Below are 26,267 nucleotides of genomic sequence, written 5' to 3' on the forward strand. Positions count from 1 at the left end.
CTAAGGTGAAATTCATTACAGTGAAGGCCAAGTCCTGTACTTAGGGACACAAAATCAAACACAAAGTGAGAATAACTGGCAAGACAACAAAACCTATTGACAGGACTTGAGGGCACTAAACCACAGACAGAATGCAGATCAATGATATGACACTACTGCAAAACTAAAGGTAAAAGGAAAAAATAAGATCACTGTCATTCCAGGATATGCTAACAAAATCTTCTATATAAAAGACAGCAATTATTTCCCTTCACTAAGCTTTATTAAAGCTTCAGTTGGAACACTGCCTCCAGTTTTGGTTACCATTGGTTACCATTTGGTTATGCTTTTTAAAAAGCTAAAGACAAGCTGGATAAAGTCCAAAGAGAAGTAGTTTAGAAAATATGGCTTATGAAGAGAGGTTGAAGAAACTGGGTTTGTTTAGTCTAGAAGACTGAAGGGAGAAATGATAACAGGCTTTCATTATGTACAAAATTGCTAGTAGGGGGACAGTAACCAGTATCTCTGTGGCCACTGAAGGAAGGACAAGAAGAAATCAGACCAATTTGTAATAAAGAAAACAGCATTACAAAGGTAGTTCTTCAAGCAGAGAGGGGTCAGCAAACTGCTTGGAAAGGTTGTGGAATTTTATTGATCAAAAAGTTTACAAGAACAGCTTAGGCAATTGTCCTTTTGGGATAGTCTGCTATGGACCTGAGCCTGGTTTATTGCAGAAGACTGGATTAGACAATTATCTGAGATCTTAGGCTGACTTTTCTACTTATACATTGATGGTGTCATTCAAGAATACTGCCTACAATATAGAATTTTTACAAAATCAACTAGTAGCTTGGGTTCCTTTGGACTTGTATGCCATGATCCATCTCTCCCCACCCACCCTTGCCCAGCTCTCTGTGACTCTGCAACGTCATTCAACAATCCCAATTCCTCCCCAGATCAGCAACCTCATCTACCCACTCCACCTCCCTCCCTACTTCATTTACATATCGTCTGGGCAAAAGAAAGCAAACATGGAGACTGGTTAAGAGTGTATGTTTGAAAATAACAAGTATGGATGGAGCATTTTACTGGCTATAAGGCAGCTGATTGGTTCACAGAATAAGCTGACTGACACTTTTACCTGTGTAATTTGGGCTTTCTTTCTTTATCTAGCTGCCATTTTTCATGTCACTTGTAAGAGCTTTTTTTCTCTAAGATTTCTGCTCCTTTGTCAAATTTGATCATGTTTGAACAATAGATTCAAAACAGGGAGGGAGGGAGCAATCTGTTACACAGAAACAGACCGACACACGGCATGATCACATATACTATACACATATACAATACTACCCCTAATACCTCCCCTACATTCAAATCCAGGATAAAATCATTTGGATGTCTACCTTCCCAAGTCCTAGCAACTATTTCCACTGATACGTTCATCAGACTTAGGCGCTTGTTAAAAAAGGGAGACTATAAAACAACGTGCTAGGATGTGAATTTAAAGCCCAAATGTCCCATAACAATTTCCTAGTGGATTTTCTTAACATTGAATGAAAGCGTCCTGAGGCAGAGCTTGTGCTTTATTTCTTCTTTGCAGACCAAGCCTTTAGCCTTTAAAAGAACCATGAGAATTTTCCCTCACTAAAGATCAAATGATTTCGTTTCTCTGACGTTACAGAGAGTTGTCAGATGGTCATATTTCAAATATTCTAAGTAGCTTTGTTTAAGTGAAGGTAGAGGTGACTGGACAGTGAGAGAGATGAGTTTTATTTTTCAAGAGGAGAGAGGAAGGTGTGTTATACAGCCCACTTGTTTATTCCCTGGATGACTCTTTCGACTCTTTCTTTCCAGAACCGCTTGCTTATTCTACTTGCTATGCAATTAGGCAACACTATAGTATCAAACACACTACAGTCTTCTCAAATTTTCCTTCCATTCCCAATAGTAATTATGTGACATAATTTGGGAGTCAACTTTTCCGCTTTCGATATATGTATTAGGGTAAATGTGATTTGAATTCAGAAGACATGAGTCACAGCAGGCTGCACTCTAGAGAGAGCAGTATAAGAACCTGATCCTAAAGAATTTCATTCATGCCAGCAGTCCTTATTTACGTGAGCAAGTCGACAGTGCTAATGATGTACATAAAAAATACAGGGGTAAGTAAGGGTCGGCAGTATTCAACACTGCTGTTAAGACCTCTGGGATAAAGAAAAGGCTAAACGCAATCTGAAATTGGAAGAAATGTCCCCATATTTTATATACACTTTGTATCTCGTATACGTTTATTAGACAGTATATGGTTCCATTAGACAGCAGCATGCACTTGATTTTCAACTGCGGTGTCTCAAGGAGTCTGAGACATAAACTACATGGATTACTTTATGCTCAAAATAATCTCTTGGCAATACTTCTTGCTTTCCTGACTCCAAGGCATTGTTTGTAATAAAAGCTTGCAAATAACTACATCAGGCAATTTTGTTATTCAGTCTCCTCCCTCAACACAAAACAATCTCTTTCAGCCTGTGTTCTTCCTGAAGCAGCCTACAATTACTCTGTATGTGCACACTGTCTAACAGCTGCTGCCTCAAAACGCTGCAGCTACTTGCACAAAATACGGGGATGACTTAAAGCCTATACTTTCTATTTCACAGCTCAACAGTGAAGTTCAGTGTCTGCCTCAGCTTGTTAATCTACACCAAATTCGTAACACAGGTGAACTGTGATAGAGGATGCTCTATCAGTTCTTGTGAAAGCAGAGAAAGCAGACAGATGAAGTGATAACATAGAGAGGACTTAGGAAATTACAACATAGGATTTTTATTTCTATATTCTAGTACCTTCTAGACACTGCATTTTAAGCAACTGCCATTTAAGAAACTCCCAGACACATCACTTCCTAGCACACAGTTAATCTTCCTTCTCAGGAGCACATTACTGTTTATTCATTGCTTCTGTTAGTTATTTCAAATACGTATCTTTCAAGCTGCGTAATGACAACACAGTCATTTTTTTAATATACGTTATTCACTTTCTCTGTCTCGTGACTACCAGCAACAGCGAAACTATGTATTGCACAGATCTGTCAATGCCCTTTTCCCTGGTGTTTAGAAGAAATTATGCAATGTAAGCAATGGCATTAAGACTGCTGCATTGGACCCATGATTAATTGATTGCTTCTGCCTAATTAAAAGAATAATAGAACAGGGTAAAGGTTTGTAAATGACTATAGTACTTTGTCAGAATGTGGTGTCATTTTGTGGTAAAATGTATACGTTCTGTCTTGTGTATAATCCAGCCTTGCCTGATTGCGTAATATGAAGTCTATGCTGCAGACAAGAGATGCTCTGTTTCATAGGTGAACATAAACTTAGGAAGTCTCTTCTTTACTTCATCTGTGAATACCCGGATAGTAATATAAGCTCTGCAGCTGCTTGTTTATAACACACAAAAACACACTGGGACTGCTCACAGATGCAAATTAGCAGCTTTCATTCACTTCATGGGACCAAAGGTCCCTGCATGTAAATGTATAAACATACATACTTATACTCTCCTCCACTAAGCAAAACATTTGAAAATGCGTATCTGCAAGAACATTCTGAATTCTAATGAAAGCTGAGGAAATTCTACTATGCACTTGAATTTGAATGCATGCTCTAATGATTCACTGACTAGAAATACTTTGCGGAGGCAGAGACTAGGTGCCTATATCTAAGGTTACCTCTGATCCATTGCTGACAAAGGAAGTACATGAAAAAGTCTTTTGATAGGGAATACTTTTTTTTTTCTCTTTATTCCTTCATAGACAAAGCAAACTGATCTGAACTTTGAAGTACAGTAAATGTTTTCAGTTTCAGGAATAGAGCGGGGGAGTATTTTTTGCTTCATACTTTATGATAAATTCTATTTCTTAAAAAGAAGTGATTTTTCGTTGTAAGGAAAAAGGCTTAAAAATGATTGACTGGCTTTACTTTTTCTCTGGTATAACAATAGTACAATTCTTCTCATCAAACCGGACTACCTTTTTCCAACACCAAAATCTGACTAACGGTGAACAAATGTGCTGTGCCAACATGATAATTCAGAAGAAATTCAACTGTAAATATCTCTGCTTTTTAAGTACTTAGGACTTAGTTCAGTAAGCTAGCCATTAATTGAACATTTGCAATTTTCCACACATTTTTTTGATAGGCAAACAGGTCTGCATTTGATGCAAGAACTTCAAAGACAAAAATATCCAATTTGATTTTTGTGTGCAGGCAGCCTGCAGATGTGGTTTGCATGGGGAAAATGAATCCCACTCAAAATAAGCCAGAAGAATTCTGTGCATCATAAAAACTTTTTAGAGCTTTGTTAAATTGTAGAATAATAATAACAATAATAATAACAATAAACACTCTTCATTTTCAATGCTGTTCCCTGAAGTTCATGTTGTATATATTTACATTTGTATGTTCATATACTTTCTCCTTTTATCAAAAGATAAACTGTATCTTTTTAAAGCTTTCCTTTGATGGGACTAAAACATATCAGATAATCTGGTGTAAATTGTTTTAATACCATGCATCTCAGTAGTACTATTCCAATGTACATTGTCTGCTCTATTATCCATAAATTACAGCTTCAGTATAGATTATTGAGATTCCACCTTCTATGTATGTAACTTTAAATGCAAAAAATTTCTTATTATCCCCTAGCACACAGAATAAGAAATTCTAGGCAGAAGGTCTTTTCAAGAGAGAAATTCACTCCTTTTATTATGTCAATTTTACATTTTTTTGTGGTTTGCCTTAGACTGAAACCATACTTTCTGCATTGATTGACTACTTCAAGAAAAAAAATTACAGTCTCAAATATAGCTATACTAGCAACCTTCAGAGTTGTAAACATATTCTGCAGTGACTATTCAATGAAAGTGAAAAGGGCCCCAAATTCAAGAGGAAATAAGCAGGATGTGGTTCCAAAATTCACAATAAGAGAGTGACCAATGCATTCATCCTATAAAACATTCAGGCACTCCTGGGATGTGGCTATAGCTTTCGCTTACAGCTCACATTCTTGAACACACCTAAATTATAACAGGTAAAATCCACTAAAACTGTTTCAACAAGTCAGTCTTCTCTTCCGTACTAGAATAAAGCAAAGAGTCAAATTGTGACATTAGCTATATGGGCGTAAATCAGTATTAGCTCCACAGACATCAACAGAGCTAGGTGTACCCACTGTGATGGGAAGCTGGACCTAGAAGCAAAGAATATGCTACAATTATGGGCCAAATTCGGCCGCCATCACTGTGGTATATTTCTGGAGTAGCAAGATGCTTGCTAGAGATTCTTTAAGATTTAGAAATGAGCCCAAATTACTTCTTTTTTCCTTAATTCTGAGGAAGTTTGAGGTTTTCTATTTGGGCTCCCATGCATTTTATGGTAACACTGAACAACCCATTTTCAGAATGATAGTTCACTGACGTTACAGGGATTCTCAATAAGAAGGTCCTCCTTTCACAACAATCAAGAGGAAATATTCTGACATAAGATTACAGATTCATCCACACACCTTTGGATGAAATAAGAGATAAAGGTTGGGCATTATTTTTCATTTTGGAGTGGACAGTTCCTGGTTGCCTGCCCCAACTTCCTCATCTAATGTAAAAACACTTGCGAAATTCTCTTATGGCCTTTCAAATCTAACCTCAGCTGACTTATTTCGATGTGAAGAAAAGCCTGATAGTAATGTTCTGGGCTTGTATAAACAGCTGTCCCTTTGACTTCTGTGAGACAATTAATCAGAGAAAGTAATGAGCATATAAAGGGCTTAGTGGACTGAACAGGAAGAATGTACAACTACCTGTCAATTAACTCTGTCCAAGTAGGATCAGTCACTCTCTCTTTCTTGCTGTCTCTTAATTTTTTTTCCTGGCAGGGCTCTCCTTATCTCTCTCTCTCTTGGCTTTTAATCTTGAGGGATTGGAGGTTCTTCCTGCACGAATATAATAAAAAGGCCTTCTTCAGATGGTATACTCTCTCTCTTAAATTAAAAAGGCTGACAATCATTTTGGCTTTACCTAATGTATACAATTCTGTAGCTATCTCATTCATTGAGTCAAGAATTTCCCAAGGCATTTCCTGGGATAATCTGCAGTGCACTAATGCCTCATACGTTAGTCAGTCCGACTGCCTGATGTGTTTTACACAGTTCAGCTTAGTTCAGAATCCAATTCAGTTACTGCTCGAGGTTGCCAAACTCGCTCCCAATTTTCCCTCACCACACACGCAATCGACTGACGAGATTCTCCTTGCTCCCTGACACTCGGCCTTCCACAGAAGCAAATGCCAAATATAAAAAGCCAGGGGAATGCAGAGGAATTAACCATTTTTGGAATTCAGTTACTTCAAAACAATTTCACGTGCTCGTCACTTTTGGTCACACCGAGCACGACAGTACACAGAGAACCTGCCCTTCTAACCGCTAGAAGCTTTCCCCTCACCTCAAATTTTGATTACAAGGGAGATTCTCAGCTGGACCACACTGTCAGTCACTCTATTTACCACACTAAGCCACCACCCGACGGTCATGCCCGAGGCGCTTCCCGGGGACAGGAGCGGGCACAGGCCCGCGCCCTCCCCCCGGGCGAGCACAGGGCGCCGAGGGCGCCGCGCTCCCCCCTCGCGCGGACCCCCGTCCGGGGCCCCGCGCCGCAGCCAGCGGGCGGCAGCGGAGGGCGGCCGCTCCCACGGGCCGCGCCGAGGCACTGGGAGCCCGTCTCGCCTCGGAGACGCACCTCTGCTCCCGGGGCCGGCGGAGGGGCCGGCCCGCCGGGGCGCCGTTTACCCCAGGCCCGGGGCCGGCGGAGGGGCCGGCCCGCCGGGGCGCCGTTTACCCCAGGCCCGAGGGGGAGCGGGAGCGGGAGCGGCGGTGCGGGGGGATGGGGACACCTCGGCGGCCGTCGCTGGCGCAGCCGCGCCCCAGGCAGAGCCGCGGAGCGGGCGGCCGTCGGGGCGCGGCGGACGCGGTCCCGGGGCTGGCTATAAAAGGAGAAATGCCGCCGGCGGCGGGGTGGCCGCCGCCATAGGAGCTCGCGGGGCGCCCCCAAGCGGCAGCCGGGCGCGGCGCGGCCCGTCGGGAGGCGAGTGCGCGGCGCCCGCCCGCCCGCTGCCGGCGGCGGCCCCGGGGCACGGCACGGCACGGCACGGCGCGGCTGGCGGCGGGGGGCGGGGGGAGCGCGGCCCCCCCTCCGCGGAAAGTTGCCTGTCGCGCCGCGAAGGGCCTCGGCCGCCGCCTCCCGCTTCCTGCGCCGCCGCCGCTGATTGGCCCGCCGCGCGCCGAGGAATGCGAGCGACCCTTTAAAGGCGCGCGCGGCGCCCGGCGCCCGCAGAGCACCAGGCAGGGCCGGGGGACAGCGCGACCCGCCGCCGCCGCCCGCCCAACCGACGCGCCGGCCGCCGCCGCCCGTCGCTCGCCTGGGGGCTTTCCCGCCCTCCTCGCCGAGACAGTCGAGGGCTGCCGGAGGATATTAGCCGCTGGGTGCCCGGCGCTGCCCGCCGTGCCCTCGGGACTGCTCCGGCCCGCTCTGCCCGGAGGTAAGTGCTGAAGCAGCTCCTGCCCCGCTGGTGGCTCCTGCAGGGTGACGCGGGCACCTGCCCTGTCCCTGTTGCTGCTTCCCACTTCGCAGCCTTCCTGCCCCCGAGGTGCTTGGGGAACTGCTGGTGCCAGTGCCGCGAACACCGGGCTCCTGGATGCAGTGGCAGCTTGGTGACCTTCTTCCTTCGTGATTGTCTCTAGGTTGGCTTGGAGGCAGATCTCTGCCATGGGGCCAGCGGCTGTTCTCTTCCTCTTCCTCACGCTCAGTGTCTCTGAGGCCAAGCGGACTGCAGGTAAGACCAGCCTCTGCACCCTGCATCTGCAGTTTTGTTACTCAGAGTGGTCACAGAAGTGCAAAAAGAAAAGGATTCTTGGTGTCTGAGTAGGCAGATGAAATTGTTCTCTGTGCTGAAGAGCTCCAGAGCTTTCAGTAAACAAAAATGTTTTAACCTAAGCACTATCTAATTGTGGGTTATGAACCGGAAACAACTTCTGGCATGGAATTTATGGAACCTTCAAAAAAGAAGTGTGGAGACCCCAGCACTTCACAGCATACTTTATCCACCTCTCTGGTAGGCAGAGAAGAGGAATCTAATGTAGGAACTAGCTGGAAAAGGAATGGGGCAGTAGGCTGCTTTATTGGGGGCCATAGAGAAATTACCCTGCTTGCTTTTACCTTGCCTGACTAAGCAAGCACTCTTTGCAATATCCCCATACAGCAGCCTGGGCTTCTGCGGTCTATTTCTCTGTGCACCTCTAATGAGGTGCCAAAACTGCTGCTACCTTTGTGTGTCAGGCAGCAGGTACCTGGCACTCCTGTGCCCACTGGCTCCTTTACAAGAATGCACATGTACTGCCACACAGCAGCTCCTGGTGGGGCTGCAGTACTGTCACAGCTTCTGTCTGTGCTCTAACATGAGGCTCTGTTCCTTGCATTAGATGGAACTTGAGCCAATGTGCTAAGCAGCCCCAGAAGATAGGCACTTAACTTAATCTCTTCTTATCCCTTGCTTATGGTCTGATCTCTCTGATTGCTTGCTCTGATCTCTCTGCAGAGTCAAGGGGAGATGATAACAGCGTGTTCGATCTCTTTGAGCTCATCGGCTTTATTCGCAAGGGAGCTGGGCGCCGGGCACCCGGGGTGCACCTGGTGAAGGGACCAGAGTCCTCCAGCCCTGCTTACCGCATTGAAGATGCCAGTCGCATCCCAGCTGTCCCTGATGACAAGTTCCAAGATTTACTAGATGCTATCCATGCTGAGAAGGGCTTCATCCTTCTGGCCACTCTCCGGCAAGCCAAGAAGAGTAGAGGCACACTGCTGGCTGTGGAACAGAAAGATGGCTCTGGTCATGTCCTCAGTTTAGTATCCAATGGCAAGGCAGGCACCCTGGACCTGAGCCTTTCTGTTGATGGCAAGCAACAACTCGTGTCAGTAGAGGATGCCTTGCTAGCTACAGGACATTGGAAGAATATCACCCTGTTTGTGCAGGAGGACCGGGCTCAGCTCTATGTGGGGTGTGAGAAGATGGAAAATGCTGAACTTGACATCCCCATCCAGAACATCTTCACTAGGGATCTGGCCAGCAGTGCCAGGCTCCGTATTGCCAAAGGGGGAGTCAACGACAACTTCCAGGTAAGATTTTCACTTCCATTTTGGCTAGCATTTTCAGTCATCTGCCTTGAAGGTGTATCAGCTATTCAACCAGCCCAAACATCTACAGAGATATAGCTAATATGGTGAAAGGGGTGCCACCACGAATCAGTTTTTGTACATCTGATATGAACCATCTCTAAAGTCACTATATTTTAATAATGCGGTTTGAAGGGAAGCACAGATTTGCAGGGTTAGAACTTTAGGCCATGAAGCTTCTGAACAGGTAGTGTAGCTTCATTACTCAGCTTATTATACATGCTTCTGGAATGCATAGTTTTTTTCCTTCCTGTCTGGAGAGCTGCCAGGTCCCTGTGGTCAAGGATGAGAATGTTGGGAAGCAGGACCTGTTTTCATTGAGGAAAATAATGTTTCCCCTTGCTGTCTGTCTGATGTGAAATTACTCTTAATGATCTTATGTGAAGTTAAGTGTCTACAAATACTTTCCCTGCAAGTTACACTTCCTCTTGCTGTTGCTGCAAGTAGCTGTAATTCTTTCTCTGTCCACAGGGCCTGCTGCAGAATGTGCGATTTGTGTTTGGAACAACTCTGGAAACTATCCTGAGGAACAAGGGCTGCTCCAGCTGTAAGTCTGCAGTCTTTCTGAATGCAGTGACCTATTAAAAATAAATTCTTCAGTATGTTAGGAAGACAAGTTGAGACAGAACTCAGAAGTATGCTGACATACAAATCCACATTGCATAAGAAATAAGATTATTTTTCTGCAGGCTCCCTAATGAATCGGGTGACAGCTGTTTAGCAGGTGTTACCCTGGAATGATAAAGGCGCATGGTGAAAAATGCATTTATCTTATGTGTGTTTTGTTGTCTCTTAGCCACTAGTGCGATCATTACACTGGACAATCCCATCAATGGTTCCAGCCCAGCTATCCGCACTAATTACATTGGCCATAAAACAAAGGACATCCAAGCAGTCTGTGGTTTTTCTTGTGATGAACTAACAAACATGTTTGTGGAACTGCAAGGGCTACGATCCATGGTTACAACACTTCAAGACAGAGTGCGCAAAGTGGTGAGTGCTGGTTAAATTCACGTTACCTTTCATCAGCTGGCACTTAGTGAGTGAATTCTAACCTGCCCTTTGTGTGCCTGGATGAACAGTAATAACTTTACTGTTGTCCAGTCTATCAATTTTGTGGAAGAGGCTGTCTTCTGTATTGAGTTCTAAATATCTTCTCTCTGTTCCCCTCCCCCCCTTAAGACTGAAGAAAATGAACTGATTGCTAAAGTGGTCCAGATCACTCCTGGAGTATGCATTCATAATGGAGTCTTCCACAAAAATAAAGAAGAGTGGACTGTTGACAGCTGCACTGAATGTACTTGCCAGGTAAGATTCCTCACATTTGTAAATCCTCTGTATATAAATTCATGAGCTGAGATTAAGAGATTTCCTTAATGACATTCTTTGTCTGAAAGAGTGAATCCTACACAGGAATAGCATACTATAATACCCACAGAAATACTCTGCTTGTATCTCATCCTACAGGACTCTCTGGTATGAATGTAGCTTTCATACAGTGTTATGACAGCACCATTTTAGAAAGATTATACAGAACATCACTGTGATACAACAGTTAACAAGTATCTAATTCCATGATTTGGGGAGTGTCTGTGCACTTTACATAAATCAAAAGTAAACTAAAAGGCAGCAGCAGAACAAACTTAGAGTAGCTATCAGCTTTCCTCTCTGAAATACCTTGTCTCCACCTTCTGTCCTCACTGAACCTCCTGCTGGCTTGAAAGGAAAAGACTTTCTAGTACTCTGTAAAAGCTCTCAACAAACTTGCAGCTCTTTTCTTTATATAACAAATGCTTCTAGCTGTGTCCCATTAGCTGTTACAGATTATATGCAACAGCAATCTCTTCTAGATTTCAGTTTAGCTGTTTGAATCCCAGCATTACCTTACAAGATATTTATGCTTTGTACTCTGCTTCTGTGGAATGTTGTAAATTACACTAAAATATACAGTTTCTCAGTTTCTTTAAACTCACTGCTTACTCTATTTAATTTTGAGTATATCTTAGCAGAAGTGTTTTGGATTAGCAGTCTGCCAAAGAGCAGGCTAACTTGCTTGCCTCTGTTCAGTGACTAAAAGCTGAATGTCTGTAAAAGTGCCATCAAAGGTATATTACCAAGCTCTGCCTCTGTTTCTATAGGTCTTGACATCTTTTGTCTTGTATTCAGCAAACAATATTGTGATTTCTGCCCCTGCTTTCCCAACCCTCTTATTCAATGTTAGCTGTAAACACCTTAATATAGTCACTTGCTTGTAGAAGAGGGGAGATCAAAATGGTGATCATGACAGCACTTTTCTGAGCAAGCTGCTACCTTCAAGAAGCAAAACTACAGGCTGCACTTCAGCTCTTAGTCAGTTTGGAAGTGGGTGTTCTTACCCTGCCTGCTTGGCTTAAAGATCAAAGACCTCTAAGTATAAGTTATGGATTTTATGGCTCTTGAGCCAAGTCTACTAAAATCACTTTATTTTACCATATAATTAGTGTAAATCCATATTAACAGACAAGAAAATTGGCTTCAAATTCTTGGTTTGTTCCCTTAAGTCTGAGGGAATTATACTTGGGATATCATGTAATAGTCTTTGACTCTAGCATCTGGTAGCTACCCTTGTTCAACTTCTGCTAAACCAAAATACTTCAACTCTTAACAGAAAAATAATTAAGGAATATGGGAGAGATGGAGAAAATAGGGATGGGACAAAGTATGGCTAAGAATACCTGGAACTACCCTTGCACTGTATCAGCTCTAAATATAAGAGTTTGTACTTTAGACATGCTATTGAGTCTTTTCTAAGTGCTAGAGAAACTCTTTTATCATTTGATCTTTTCACCTCCAAGTTCAAGCTCCACAGATTGTATTTATATTCCACTTGTTTATCAGGATTTTCACAATTCTTTGTAGAATTCTGCCACTATATGCCAGAAAGTGTCATGCCCTCTAATGCCTTGTTCCAATGCCACTGTTCCTGATGGGGAGTGCTGCCCTCGATGCTGGCGTAAGTACTTAAAAATACCTCACGCTTCTGCAGCAATTGGCTCTAGTTAGACACACTGCCCTAAAATGCACCACAACTAGGTATAGCCTTATACCACAGGTGGAGTTAGGTTAGCCTGATGCCTCTTTGAGGTTAACTGCATGCAATTTGAAACTCAAATGACTGTCCTTCACTAAACAGCCTGTGGCATACAAACCTGCTATATTTACTTCTAACTGACACTTCTCTACAGAATGACCACTGTCATCCTGAAAATCAGAACACTTCAGACAGGTTTTAGATATTACTGCATTTCTGTAGAGAAAGTAAGGGTTTAGGGATTCTTTAGATCAGTCATCAAGATGAAATTCAAAAGGAGCTCTGAAATCCAAAGAACATAGTATGTCCTGCCTACATACTTTTTGTGTGCTACTGAAGTATATTAGACAGCTCTAATATATTCACTATTGAATGCCTTTCAGTAGTCTATGCTATTTCAAATTTCAGCAAGTTAAAATATTTCAGAGGACAATACTGTCTAGCTCTCCTTATCTGCAAAGTGGCTATGAATCAAGCATATTTATACACAAGTTCAAATGAGTTTCTGGAGGATTTCTATATAGAAGCTTTATAATAAGGAACTGTAATCCTCAGTTTTTTAAAATCACAACTGTATGTGAGTCTTTCAGATTCTAACTGTTTCTATGGGTAGATTTCTCTTCTCCCCAGCAAACATAATACTGCAAATTGTGCATGCTAATTAATCTTGATTGTGCTTAGAAAAGAGAAACCTTGCAAAACTGACCTCAGACTAGTTTTGGTGACTGAATGATGAACCTGACATAACAATGATGAATTCAGAAAGGCTAGAAAGAGCAAACTGGCATGGAAAGTTAAAAGAACACGTTTTGTTTTGACATAACTTACAACAATTCCTTTTAGAACTGAATGCAGGAAAAGTTCTTGTATACTAACTAGGTATCCTTGTGTCTTAAAGTAAGCTTGAAGTAGAGGAAACTACTCAATTCTTATCTGAGCCTTTAGATGCCTGAAATGCATAAGTGATGCATGTGGGCACTTAAACATCCTAGTTCATGGCATTTGTCTTGTAAGAGAAAGGAAGATGCACATAGTTTTTGAGGAGAGTTGTGTCCATTTTGTGAAGAGATGAGTGGGAGAAAACACTATGGAAAACACATCCCAGCAGTCTTACTCGGGCTGTAACAGAACTGTGTGCCTTTGCAGCTAGTGACTATGCTGATGATGGATGGTCTCCTTGGTCCGAATGGACATCATGTTCTGTGACCTGTGGGAATGGGATTCAACAGAGAGGGCGCTCCTGTGACAGTCTCAATAACCGCTGTGAAGGGTCTTCTGTACAAACTCGAACTTGCCACCTTCAGGAGTGCGATAAGAGGTGTAAGTACTTAATCTGCTCACATTGGTAATAAAATACAGGGTACTTTTATTGGCTTAATACTAAACAGTAAAGATTATCCTGCTAAGCTGCTTTGTCACAGGGATGGAGCATTGGCTTCTAGCTCTACAGACTTATGTAATGAGGTAAAAGGAACCAGACAGTTCATGCAGTATGTAGGCATGTTTAGACACTGCTCCCAAATCAAAATTTCAGGCAAATTTAGGTGTGGTGTTTCTTTAGTAGAAAAACAACTTAGTGGTCTGTGATGATGCTGTAGCTATCCAACATATTGAGTCTTTGCTACAGTTCTGGTACTGGCTATGTTCTAGGAGCTGTGCAGCTGAAGTCTGTTCTTCAAAAACTATTAATTAACAGATCTCTCTCTCTTCTCTCTCTCTCTCTCTCTCTCTCTCTCTCTCTCTCTCTCTCTCTCTCTCTCTCCTCTGCAGTTAAACAGGATGGTGGCTGGAGCCACTGGTCACCATGGTCATCATGTTCTGTCACTTGTGGCATGGGCGTGATCACTAGAATTCGTCTCTGCAACTCTCCAGTACCACAGCTGAATGGCAAACCTTGTGAGGGTGAAGCAAGAGAAACCAAATCCTGCCAGAAAGATCCTTGCCCAAGTAAGTATGTCCAGGTGATAACTACTATTCATCAGCTTAAAAAGCAACCTTCTATTCAAGAATTTCACTCTGATCTGTTTCTAGCAATCTTCTCCCTTTAAACTAAGAGGTTGACTAGGTAAAACCTCACAGGTTAGTTTCAGACAAGCTATTTTATATTGCAGTTATGGTCTGACCCTTGCATGGAGTCCATTAATTAGGGCTCCCATTCTGTCATTTATGTCTGAACAATGCCTGAACTGCTCTCACTACAAAAGCAATAGTTCTTAGTCAGTGACCTTACAAACCAGTAGTACAGCTGAATTTAAAACTGAACTTGTCTCTTAATTTCTACCTCTCTTCAGTTAATGGCAACTGGGGACCATGGTCTCCATGGGATGCTTGCACAGTCACATGTGGGGGAGGACTTCAAAAACGTAGTCGTCTCTGCAATAATCCTGAGCCTCAGTATGGTGGGAAGACTTGCGTAGGTGAAGCTAAAGGGACTCAGGTCTGCAACAAACAGGACTGTCCAGTTGGTGAGTATCCCTTTTCCCATGAACATCTGAAGGTTGTGGTCAATCTTGAAAGCATTAATTAAAAATTATGGCAAAAGTCCCTAAAATAGAAGTCCTAGAATTTTCAATTGGCATATTGCAAAACACATAGTACTGCAGTGACCTGGTAAGTGTCCCTCATCTTAACACTATCTGATTTGTCTCTCAGATGGGTGTCTGTCTAATCCCTGCTTTGCGGGTACAACATGTACCAGCTCCCCTGATGGCTCCTGGAAGTGTGGTGCCTGTCCTGCTGGCTACCATGGTGATGGTGTCCACTGCCAAGATATTGATGAGGTAAGAAGGATAGTCTGATGCTTGAAAGGGAGCAGAAGAAAATGGGAAGGGAAAATAAAATCCCAGTGCTTTAAAACACTAATTGACATTCTCCTCTTTCTCATACTCTTAATTTCAGTGCAAGGAGGTTCCTGATGCCTGCTTTGTCTTCAATGGAGTGCACAGGTGTGAGAATACTGAACCTGGGTACAATTGTCTGCCTTGTCCACCGCGTTTCACTGGGACGCAGCCATTTGGCCGCAGTGTTGAGGATGCCATGGCTAACAAACAGGTATTGTCAACCTGAGATCTTTTCTGGGTTACAACACCTCATGAAGTTTCCAGACAACAGAAAGCAGCTAAGCATTTTGAGGAGGAGGGAAACAGGACTTGGTATATTTGATAAAACATCATCCTCTGATTCAGAATAGGAGCATTAAGCAATTTCAGTTAGAGTTCAAAATAAGTTTTAAAATTCCTGTTCTTCTCAGCCACAGAGTCTCAGATGTTGTATTCAATTTTAGGAGAATAATTTCCCAAGTATTCACTTATGATTCAACAATATATGACTTGAAGGTCCTTAAGTGCTTGGTCCCATTTGAAAATAAGAGGTTTGAGCAAGAGAAATAACTGGTTATTAGTAATTGGTGCTAAGACGGCTGCTGGAGTTGGGGAGTGGAGAGAAAGGAATGTATGAGAATTTTTTTCTTCTGATTGAAGGATCTCTGATCAGAATAGCCACATTCTTCATGCCTGATTGGTATCTTTGGGGGGAAAAATGAGGGATTAAAAAGTTAAAATTAAAAATCCACTTCTGGTGGATTTACTGTCTGTGTGGCCTTCTAGGTCTGCAAGCCACGTAATCCATGCACAGATGGAACACATGATTGCAACAAGAATGCCAAATGCAATTACCTTGGCCACTTCAGTGACCCTATGTATCGCTGTGAATGTAAACCAGGCTATGCCGGCAATGGCATAATCTGTGGAGAAGATACTGACTTGGATGGATGGCCAAACGAGAACCTTGTCTGCGTTGCCAATGCCACTTACCACTGTAAAAAAGTAAGTTTACGCTGTTTCCCTGTCTACTGTTTTAACAGCTGGCCTATCTGAGGAACATACAAAATATTTTAAGCTTGAAGTGTAAAGCAAGCTGCTCTCTAATTAGAGCTATTATATTACCCTATGTGCAAATAAAACAAGTAAAATATTCCTCTGTGTAGGAGTACCACTGTCAAAGTATGGGTAGGAGTATCTTGGTGTTGCCTTAGATATTTCTGCAATATGGAAGAACAGAAAGCCTAAAATAATTATAAATATTTACTATAAATGTTTTAGGAAGAATGTAGCTTAGGCTATACCTGTATCAACTTTTCTCTGACAAGATATCCACCTCCAGGGGAAGACAGAGGGTACAGTCCTGGTTTTTAAAAGTGTTTTGGACTATGGCTTCTAGATTTACCCTCACAATAGTATGACTGGTTAAAACCAGTAGAGTTACAGTAAAATAATACTTGTATGATTGACGTATTTAATTATACCTAATGATTATACCTTACCTGCTAAAAACCCTATTGTAATTCATGCCAGCAGTAAACACATCTGTGTACTTCCTCCTTTCTAGGACAACTGTCCCAATCTGCCAAACTCCGGGCAGGAAGACTACGATAAGGATGGGATTGGTGATGCCTGTGACAATGATGATGATAATGATAGTATTCCTGATGACCGGGTAAGACAACATGAAAAACAGCCTTTGTGAATGTAGCGCTCCCATTCCCCTTCCTAAAGCCAGGGTCTAGCTTCTGACCGTAATCTTAAGAGAAGACCATAGAAAATTGCTGGCACTGACAGCTATCCTTGAAACATTTATATATGCATAGCTATGCAGACAAAAAACCTTCTGCAGCTGGTTGAGCTTTGGAAATGAATCTTTGTTTTTATTCAGCCATTCTTAAACTCATGCAAGCAATGGGGTGTTTTGAGATAAAAGCATTTCAGTTTTAACTGTCTGTTTTCCTGCCTTTTGCTTCTCTTCTCGCATAGCAGCAAAAGCAGAATAGGGTCTCGTTAAAGGTTTAACGTGAATCTTTTTAAAGCTTTACTTTCTCCCTCTTTCAGGACAACTGTCCATTCATCTACAACCCGCAGCAGTATGACTATGACAGGGATGACGTTGGTGACCGCTGTGATAACTGTCCCTACAATCACAACCCTGATCAGATTGACACCGACAACAATGGAGAAGGAGATGCCTGTGCAGTGGATATTGATGGAGATGGTATGCGTCCTCTAGTCACACCTTTAAACTGCTTTCTAATCAGACTGATCAAATGCTGCCTTTTGTGGTACCATTAGCCTCTTACCAGAATTTCATACCCAAACACACACAAATTCACCTTTCTGGTGCTTTCAGGACATAATGACTATCAAAGTAATACTTACAGCTAATGGAGAGTCACCTTGTAATATACACATTTGGGGACAATTTAAACTTTAGCCCTATTCTCACAGGCAGTGGGAACAGAAATGGGGGGGCAGGGCTGCTAGTGATGTGTCAGGGTTGTAAGAGGGTCCTCATGATTTCAAATATCTATCATTGTGTGTGGTGGCTTTCAACAGCCCTTCTTTGTGGCATTTAGATCTTTGGGCTTGCATTCATGAGCTCTCCTTAATTTTGCAGGTGTCCTTAATGAAGTGGACAACTGCCAGTATGTCTACAATGTGGACCAGAGGGATACAGACTTGGATGGTGCTGGAGATCAGTGTGACAACTGTCCACTGGAACACAATCCTGACCAGGTAGGGGATTTGCATTATACAGATGGTGGATCTGAATTGTAGAAATATGGTGTCTTATGTGTTGCAGATCATACTTGAACAACAAGTTACAGCTTAAATTTGACTTGTTGCACATCATTCTTGTTGACTTGCCAAGTGGTACCTTTATCAGATAATAGCATGCATTCATATTTCAAACAGCTGGTAGGTATTTTCTGAAAAGAATTCTAGTGAAGGTTTGTGAGACTGTTGTATGTAATTATCTCCTAAACATTTTTTAGGTTTGTCAGATACAGTGATTCTCATGCTAAGGATCTGAAGTTCCTGTGAGCACTGTATGAAATTCAGATGGATAGGGACTACTCTCTTCAGTATCCTATAGTGTAGCCAGGACACTTTTATCAGGCTGCTATTATACAGAAATATGAATTGGAGATGGATTGCAGAAGCTGGCCACCTTAAAGTCCAGTTCAAGTCTTTCTAGAATAGAAGCAATAGCCAAATGCCTCTTAAACATACTTCTGGGACTTGCAGGATGTACTAAGTATTATAAAACATGCTAGGAGCAGAGTTACTTCTCAGGCATGATTATGTCAAAGTATTAAATACAGCTTTGCATTTTGCTACTTATAAATACAAGGTTTATAACCTTTCTTTAACCTTTGTCCTTATGTCTAAAACAGCTGCATTTCAAAAAAATCACTTGTCTACCAGTATAGCAAAGCACAGCTTGCTTTACTTCTCCAGGGCAAAGGCGTATTCTGACACTTGCAAAATTTTCCTCCTTAAAGTCTAAGGGGAATCCAGCCTCTCGCACAATTTGTTCAAAAACATTTGAAGATGGAAATGGATAAAGCCTGTGTCGTCCTGTCAAGTACAAGGCTGTAAGATTAATAGCTTCAGGGACATAACTGGAATGCTTAAAGGGTTAGAAAAGCTGCTGTAAATGAGTGGAATCTAGTATAATACTGTCATCTAGCCTATAAGCACTGATACTTTAAGTAATTTTATAGTCTCAGTTTAAATCCTTCATCTTTGTTGCTCACTTGAATACTTTAACCCCCAAGAGCAGAAAGTGGCTGAAGATCCATTTTACTTCTCCATTATTTACAGGCAGTGTTTCTCTTTTAACACTTTGGAATCTTAATGTAAGTCTCTAGTGGCCTTCAAACACTTTTTTCCTCATCAAGCTGTGGAGGCAGAGAGATTAGATTCCAAACTGCAGAACTAGTAGCTACTGGAATTGTGTGGTATGCCTTCTGTCAGTACCAGCTCCTGGGTCATCAGCAGTATTGGCAAGACTACTTGACTAAACCTTGAGGCAGCCTCAGAGATGCCTGGATTGTTTTCCCTATTTCAGAAACAGTAAGCAAATGACTGGCTAAAATATATGATCAGCAGCTACAGGAGTTCATGCAGTCTTTGCAGACTGCTAAGACAATAATTGTCTTAACTTACTGATGAGTCAGAGGGCATGAAGAACACTATAGGCTTCTTATTACAAAAATTTTGATATGGAGTGAAAGCTGTTAAACCAACACCTGGCAGACTTTGCTTTAATGCAAATCTCCAATGACTAGGTATGGAATATTTCTGTCCTTATCTGGTCCTTGGAACCAGGAAGCCCCCAGAGCAGGTGGGAGGTGAAGCATCCTGTGTCAAACATGCTAGATTGTAGTGACAGAAGAGTCACATAGCAGAAGGGAAAAGAGGAGGAGGAGAAGCTTACACCACACTGTTCTGCTGCTGTGGATTCAAATTAAAACCAGGGCAATACTAAAGCAGCCCCAAGACAGCGAGCACAGGCAGCTTAAGGAAGCATGTATTAATTCTTACATCCATCCTAGCTCTGATTAAAGCAAGCAGAAATCCCAATTAATTCTAGCTATTAAGGCTCTTATTTCTGTTATTTTTTTAAAGTGGCTTTTAAAAATGTTCTTTATTCTGCCCTTTTGTAGGACGATACTGACTCTGACCGCATAGGTGATGAATGTGACAACAACCAGGACATAGATGAAGATGGTCATCAAAATAACCTTGACAACTGCCCCTATGTGCCCAACGCTAATCAAGCTGACCATGACAAGGATGGCAAAGGTGATGCCTGTGACCACGATGATGACAATGATGGTATCCCTGATGACAAAGATAACTGCAGACTGGTTGCCAACCCAGATCAAGCTGATTCTGATGGTAAGATGACCAAGACCATAGTAACTTAATTGAGAGTCTCTTCCAACAGTTAGATACTGTGTTCTTCTCATACTATTCTGTGCTGGACAAAACTTTCAAGTAACAAAAAGACTGTCTGTCCTGATATTACAGTATTCAATAAAAGCAAGGAATAACTAAAAAATGACCACATACTGAGCTTATTGCTAATGTATGAAATATCAGGATGGAAAGGAAGGGCACTTATACAGTAACTGATCTGGCAGCTATAATGTGTCTGCCAGAAGTACCTGGGTAGTCAGAGCTCTGCAGTAAAGATTTCAACTCCATGTTGTAAGGCTTTGAAGCAACTATGGTAACAAACAACTACCAGTACCTGATTTCTTGGAATTTGTCACTGTAAAATTTCTTACACCCTGCAGGTGATGGACGTGGAGATGCTTGCAAAGATGACTTTGACCAAGACAGTGTGCCAGACATCGATGATATCTGCCCTGAAAATGTGGACATTAGTGAGACCGACTTCCGACGATTTCAGATGATTCCCCTAGATCCCAAGGGAACATCCCAAAATGATCCCAACTGGGTTGTTCGTCACCAGGGTAAAGAACTGGTTCAGACAGTCAACTGTGATCCTGGACTTGCAGTGGGTAAGGGGAACATTTTTAACTCCTACAGGCATTGCACCATTGGCCAGGGGTAGGGTGGAGGGACTGACAAACTACTAAAGTTGTTTAAGCATCACAAAAAAGCAGGGTCTCAAACTTCCTTCTTTAATGCCCACACAGGTTTTGATGAATTCAATGCTGTGGACTTCAGTGGCACATTCTTCATCAACACAGAAAGGGATGATGACTATGCCGGCTTTGTATTTGGCTACCAATCTAGCAGTCGCTTCTACGTTGTCATGTGGAAGCAGATCACCCAGTCTTACTGGGACTCCACACCAACCAAAGCTCAAGGCTACTCAGGTCTCTCCATCAAAGTTGTGAATTCCACCACAGGTCCAGGAGAACATCTTCGTAATGCTCTGTGGCACACAGGAAACACTCCTGGCCAGGTAAGAATGGCACTTTGATAAACCACTTTTCTGCACTGTAAGGCAGGCTATCCTTCCAACAAGTTAGACACTCGAGTCTGCACATCCTGATCAGGATAGGATAGGGTTCTTGCCAAAGACAAGAAATAACTTTGTAATTATCCCCAATCATGCAAAATATTATGTAAAGTTAACAGGAGTACATGCTGCAGACAGGGTCTCCAGCACAAAGGAATGCATTGTTTCTGGAATACTGAACTATATTCCCATTTATGTACTTAAAAGTAAATATAACCATAGCTAGTTTCAAAAGATCCCATTTCAGAGCCTACTGACTAACTTTAAACCTTTACTCATCATAAACAAACAATCATCAAGACACTTTCATGCCAAAATGCCTAAGTTATCTCAGGGCTGTGATTGATTAACACTATTTTCTTGTAGGTGAGAACTTTGTGGCATGACCCTCGTCATATAGGGTGGAAAGACTTCACAGCATACAGATGGCGTCTTAGCCATAGACCAAAGACTGGCTACATCAGGTGAGCACCATGCTTTTATCTGAAGTACTTATCAAAAATTAAAAGTGATTTGTCTTAAACTAGAAATCTGTAAAGATAAACCCAACAGAGGCTTGTCAAAGATGACTTGATGTCTTTTTGTAGAGTTGTAATGTATGAAGGGAAGAAAATCATGGCAGACTCGGGACCAATCTATGATAAAACCTATGCTGGTGGTCGGCTAGGATTATTTGTCTTCTCTCAAGAAATGGTGTTCTTCTCAGATCTTAAATATGAATGCAGAGGTAAGGAGGACATTTTATTGATGTGACTTAGCTGGTGATTTAGCTGATTCCTTAGCCTACATTTAAAAAAAAAAAAAAAAAAAAGCTTTGAGAAAGCTGCTTTAAAGACAGAATGGGACAGATCAAAAGAGCTAAATGTCATTTTGTGGAATAGTTCATTCATGATCTTTCATGGCTTTATTTTAAGCAAGTTCTGCAGGCATAAACAGGGCACCTTTTTGATAAACTCTGCACTGTTAGAAGTTTGTATAAAATCTTAAGTATATTTCTATCCTGCTATTTCAAAGGAACTGGAATCCATGTTAAGATATATTTTCTGGAACTGGAATTACTTTCTAAAAATACATATATATATCAGAATGAATCAACACAGATGATGAAGTCTAAGATGAAAATGCAGAATTTTTTAGCAAGAAAGTCATATCTGATATGCATATAAACTGTAACTTCCTTACAACCAAGCAAATCAGAAGGCTGTGCATGCATTGCAGTCTTGCAGTTCAGAGGTGATATGTGCATATCAGTAGATCCATGTGCCCTAGTTTTCCTTAAATTCTGACTTCATTATAAAATGGTTACATAAAGTAGATTCTGAAGTTTAACTCAAAGTACATAAGCACTTTCAGTATCTTTTACCAAAATGTTCTCTCCAAATGTCTTTAGGTATTGATCTCTAGACATAATCATGCTTAACAATACAGAAATATTTAGATATCTAACATCCTCTTTCTTTCCACAGACCCATAATCACAAGGTTATTGGATCCAGAGACTGTTTAAAAATGCTGATATTGCACCTTCTGAAATGTTTAGCCTTACAAATCCTGGGACCATTATATTATTCCTTCCTTTCTTCTTTCTGCATAAATGTGGACTCAAAACACATGACCTGCCTCAAGAGAATGCTTTTGAGAGAATGAAAGTGAGAACATACTTGGTATCTGACCTCTGTTGGAATGGAAGGAAACAAATGTCTCTTGCAAATGAGAATTGTCTTCATTGAACAAGCACACTTCTTTCAGTAGGAAAGACATTTGTTTTGCTGTTTATCACAGTGCGGTGTCACTGCCTCTCTAACTGGAGGTCCCATGGAGTAGCATTTTGTAAAAAGAACATCTCTGGATGTGCTGTGGACTACTTAAACTAAAGACCTTTCATTGTGTGGGGAGAAGAGTTTTTTTTTTTTTTGGGTGGGAGGGTGAATTTTAACCCTTCTTTAAGGGAAGGGGGGGAAACAATTCTTTAATGGGGTTTATGCTATCTTGGTTTACATCTATTTAACTTGGAGAAATGTTTATCCTCTTATTTTTCACATCTTTCAGATGAAAATGCAGGCCTTGACTTTTGGGGGGCAGGGATAGTGAGCTGCTCTATTATACAGGACAAAACAGACATAGTAAAACTGACTTCCATGGTGGGAGGGGGAAACAGGATAAAAATTGGCACACTGGATCACACTAGCTTTGGGAGAACTAGGATTCACCATTAGATTCTGTCTTTGCCGGGTTGGATGCAGATCGATCTTACCATATATGCAAGAAAACACTTAAAGGTGCCAGAGTGCACCACCATCTCAACTAGCACTGTGCTGTCCTTCAGGGAGCCAGCATGTGCTTCATATTTTATGGTTAAAAAGGCACAAAAAACAATAGCAATGAAAAACATTCCTTTTCTACATGCCACAGATGCTTTAAACCCCTCATTTCTTGGGGAGGGGAAGGGGCCTGTAGATAAAATACTTAAATTGTAAAAATATTTATTTTTACTTATCTTTGTTATAATGATTGAGGGATTATTGATTAAAACAAAGAAATGCGTCAAGACTATCCACCTAATCATTGTTACAAGTCTTCATGACTAAGATTGTAAATACAGATTATTTATTAACTCTGTTCTATACTGAAACTAGAGTGGTTTTTTTAGTTGACAAAAATCTTGTTTGGACCAGATAGTGGTGGTCTTTGTTACAAAGAGCAATTTTCCCATAAAGGATTTGAGGCACAGGGAAAAGTGGCAGGGTGGGGAATGGAATGTTTGTTTTTCTCAGTCTGAGCTCAGTGTTGGCTTTTCCTTTCTTTGTGCAAAGCAGTTGGTAGCCTGGCAGGCAACTGTTCTGCAGTGTTAAAACTCAAGTCCTCTTAGAGCGTAGCGGTTCCTGTCTCTCAACCATAGTATTAGAGATGAGGGAATACCTTTTGTGTTCTTAGCAGTTAGTGCTGTGAAATGTCTGCAGTGCTTTACTACTGGTCACTGTGCCTGTCACAAAAACAGAATATCTGCCCTGAGGAGGCTGCAGAAAGAGGCATAATGACCACAATCAATATCCATTCAAATTTGCTATTTGTGCCACTGCATGCTACACATTGTAACTAACAGTGTGCAGCTACAAAAGAATGAATTCTTCACAGACTAGACAGGATTTCAGGAGCTCCTTGTAGAAGAGGGAGAGGGCTTGATGTACATTAACAGATGACTGTTTCCCTAATAGAAGGGGCAGCATCCTTATACCTACAATATTTCCTCCAAAAAGGAAAAGAAATGAACACAGTGAAAGTTTTACGTACAAATATTACCTCATTGTTGTGTGACTGAGAAAAACCTTAGGATCAAGCAGAGTTCAAATGTCTAACAAACTTTAAAGCTACTGTAGTACTAAAAAGTTAATGCTGTACATAGTCAAAAAATTCTTTGCAAAAAAGTGTATTCCCAGTAAGGAAATGGCATTGAAAAAAAAATGCCAAATACAATTTCTAATGTTGTGTTATATTTTTTTCTGTCATCTTGTATACCATTGCTTGTATTTTTATAAATTATTTTTCTTGTTGCTATTGTTATAGTTAATCATGTAATGGTGTAGATACGCTATTTAAATAATTTATCATGAAATGCTACCTGTAGAGTTAGTATTTCTATTTTTATAAAATGTTTGCACACTGAAGATTTTTTGCTTCCCTCTTCCCCATGTTTTTGCTCGCATAATTTTCTAAGAATATGCTTTTTTGTAAACATTTTTAACCATTTTCCATTTTAAAGCTGTGTAAGTTGTACAATAAAGCTTCTTACATACAAAGAACAATAAACCACCATGGACATTTATCTTTACATCCTCCTGATCTAGTTTTAGTCATTCTGTGTGGTATTTCCATGGATTACTGATATGCTAATCTATAGCTCTGTTATTCATACTAAATCTGCCATCAAAAGAAGTTCTCTCTACAATCTTTACAAAGAAACAATGATTATCCTGGAACTGTAACAAGGCTGGGTCCACCTTTCACGTCTGCCTGAGATTTCATCCTAGGTCTAACTGCACATCCAAGAAAGCACTTCTGCAGTTAGGTAGCATGGACAGTCAGCAAATTTGATCTTGAAGTTGTCATTGAGGATTCATGTTAGTGTAGGCACAGCCACAATGCCCTTCATGAAGCCACAAGGCAAAACAACTTTTCAGGAATTTTAATCATTCCTAGCCTGGCCTATGCTGTATTTCTCTTCCATTCATATGCAAGATAGTCACCTGTTGATACCTACTCTAGACTGAAAGTGCTAGAGTACTCAAAAAGCTGATGATGTGGCACTAAATCAACTGCTGGAACACGCTGCTTAAAATAAGAGCAGTAACACTAGTTCCCCAGTCTTTATTTATGGCATTCATTTGTGGCCTGAGCTCTTTAGCAAAGCCAGGTGCCACAGAAGGAGTGTTACATATCTACTGCCAAGAAGTGTATTTAAGGGGTCTTGCAGATACACAAATTTAATCTTTGTATCTCTTTCTCCTGAAGCAAATTCTGCACTGGCATGGATTTAATTTAGCTTTACACATTCACAGCTTTTATTTTCCCCTTTCAACCCTTCCCTCGCATAGCTGCTGAAGAACTCAAATAACAATTAAATTTTACTTATTTTTTCTTCTCTGAAGTGAGTATTTGGTGCTCCGTAGTACATTACAACTGGATCTCCCTCTTCATGTTCAGAATCATGTAGACACATATATTATGCATATATTTTTATAAGTATGCTATATATATATATGTTAAAGCCTCTCCTAGCTTCACAATGATGTAGCACAGAGAGGGTGTTGAAGGAACTCCAGCTCCTTAGATAAACAATGTGAGAAGACAAGTCGTAAGTTATGCAGCCCTGATAATTTCTCCGGTAGCAGCCCAAGCTCCTGACCCTCTGGCCCATGAGCATGGTCAGGTCAATTCAACTTCACAGATCTCGGTGTGTATCAGAAAACAGTGCTCCTGTCCAGCAACTTTTTAGTGTAGAACTGTTCTCCCTCCCTTTGGATTGTTCACAAGAAATGCACTACTGCACACTCACAGCAGTGTCAGCTGGATAAAAGGGCCTGCAAGCACGCTGTAGTATTTTGCTAGGGCA

General features: G+C 41.5%; 1 protein-coding gene across 1 annotated transcript; it reads left to right on the top strand.

Moving 5' to 3' along the window:
• Positions 1-7,351: 7,351 nt before the first annotated feature.
• On the top strand, positions 7,352-24,986 carry THBS1 (thrombospondin 1). The gene is made up of 22 exons (XM_026095782.2): positions 7,352-7,565; positions 7,768-7,859; positions 8,622-9,199; positions 9,728-9,803; positions 10,053-10,249; positions 10,439-10,564; positions 12,155-12,248; positions 13,473-13,646; positions 14,097-14,273; positions 14,618-14,791; positions 14,979-15,106; positions 15,225-15,377; positions 15,932-16,150; positions 16,713-16,820; positions 17,210-17,369; positions 17,772-17,890; positions 19,828-20,062; positions 20,464-20,691; positions 20,830-21,101; positions 21,525-21,622; positions 21,746-21,885; positions 22,625-24,986. The coding sequence occupies exons 2-22, from the start codon at positions 7,793-7,795 to the stop codon at positions 22,630-22,632; spliced, it is 3,531 nt and encodes a 1,176-aa protein (XP_025951567.2). The 5' UTR covers positions 7,352-7,565; positions 7,768-7,792; the 3' UTR covers positions 22,633-24,986.
• Positions 24,987-26,267: the final 1,281 nt, after the last annotated feature.

The sequence above is a fragment of the Dromaius novaehollandiae genome, chromosome 5, assembly GCF_036370855.1.
Source record: "Dromaius novaehollandiae isolate bDroNov1 chromosome 5, bDroNov1.hap1, whole genome shotgun sequence".
NCBI lineage: Eukaryota > Metazoa > Chordata > Aves > Casuariiformes > Dromaiidae > Dromaius > Dromaius novaehollandiae.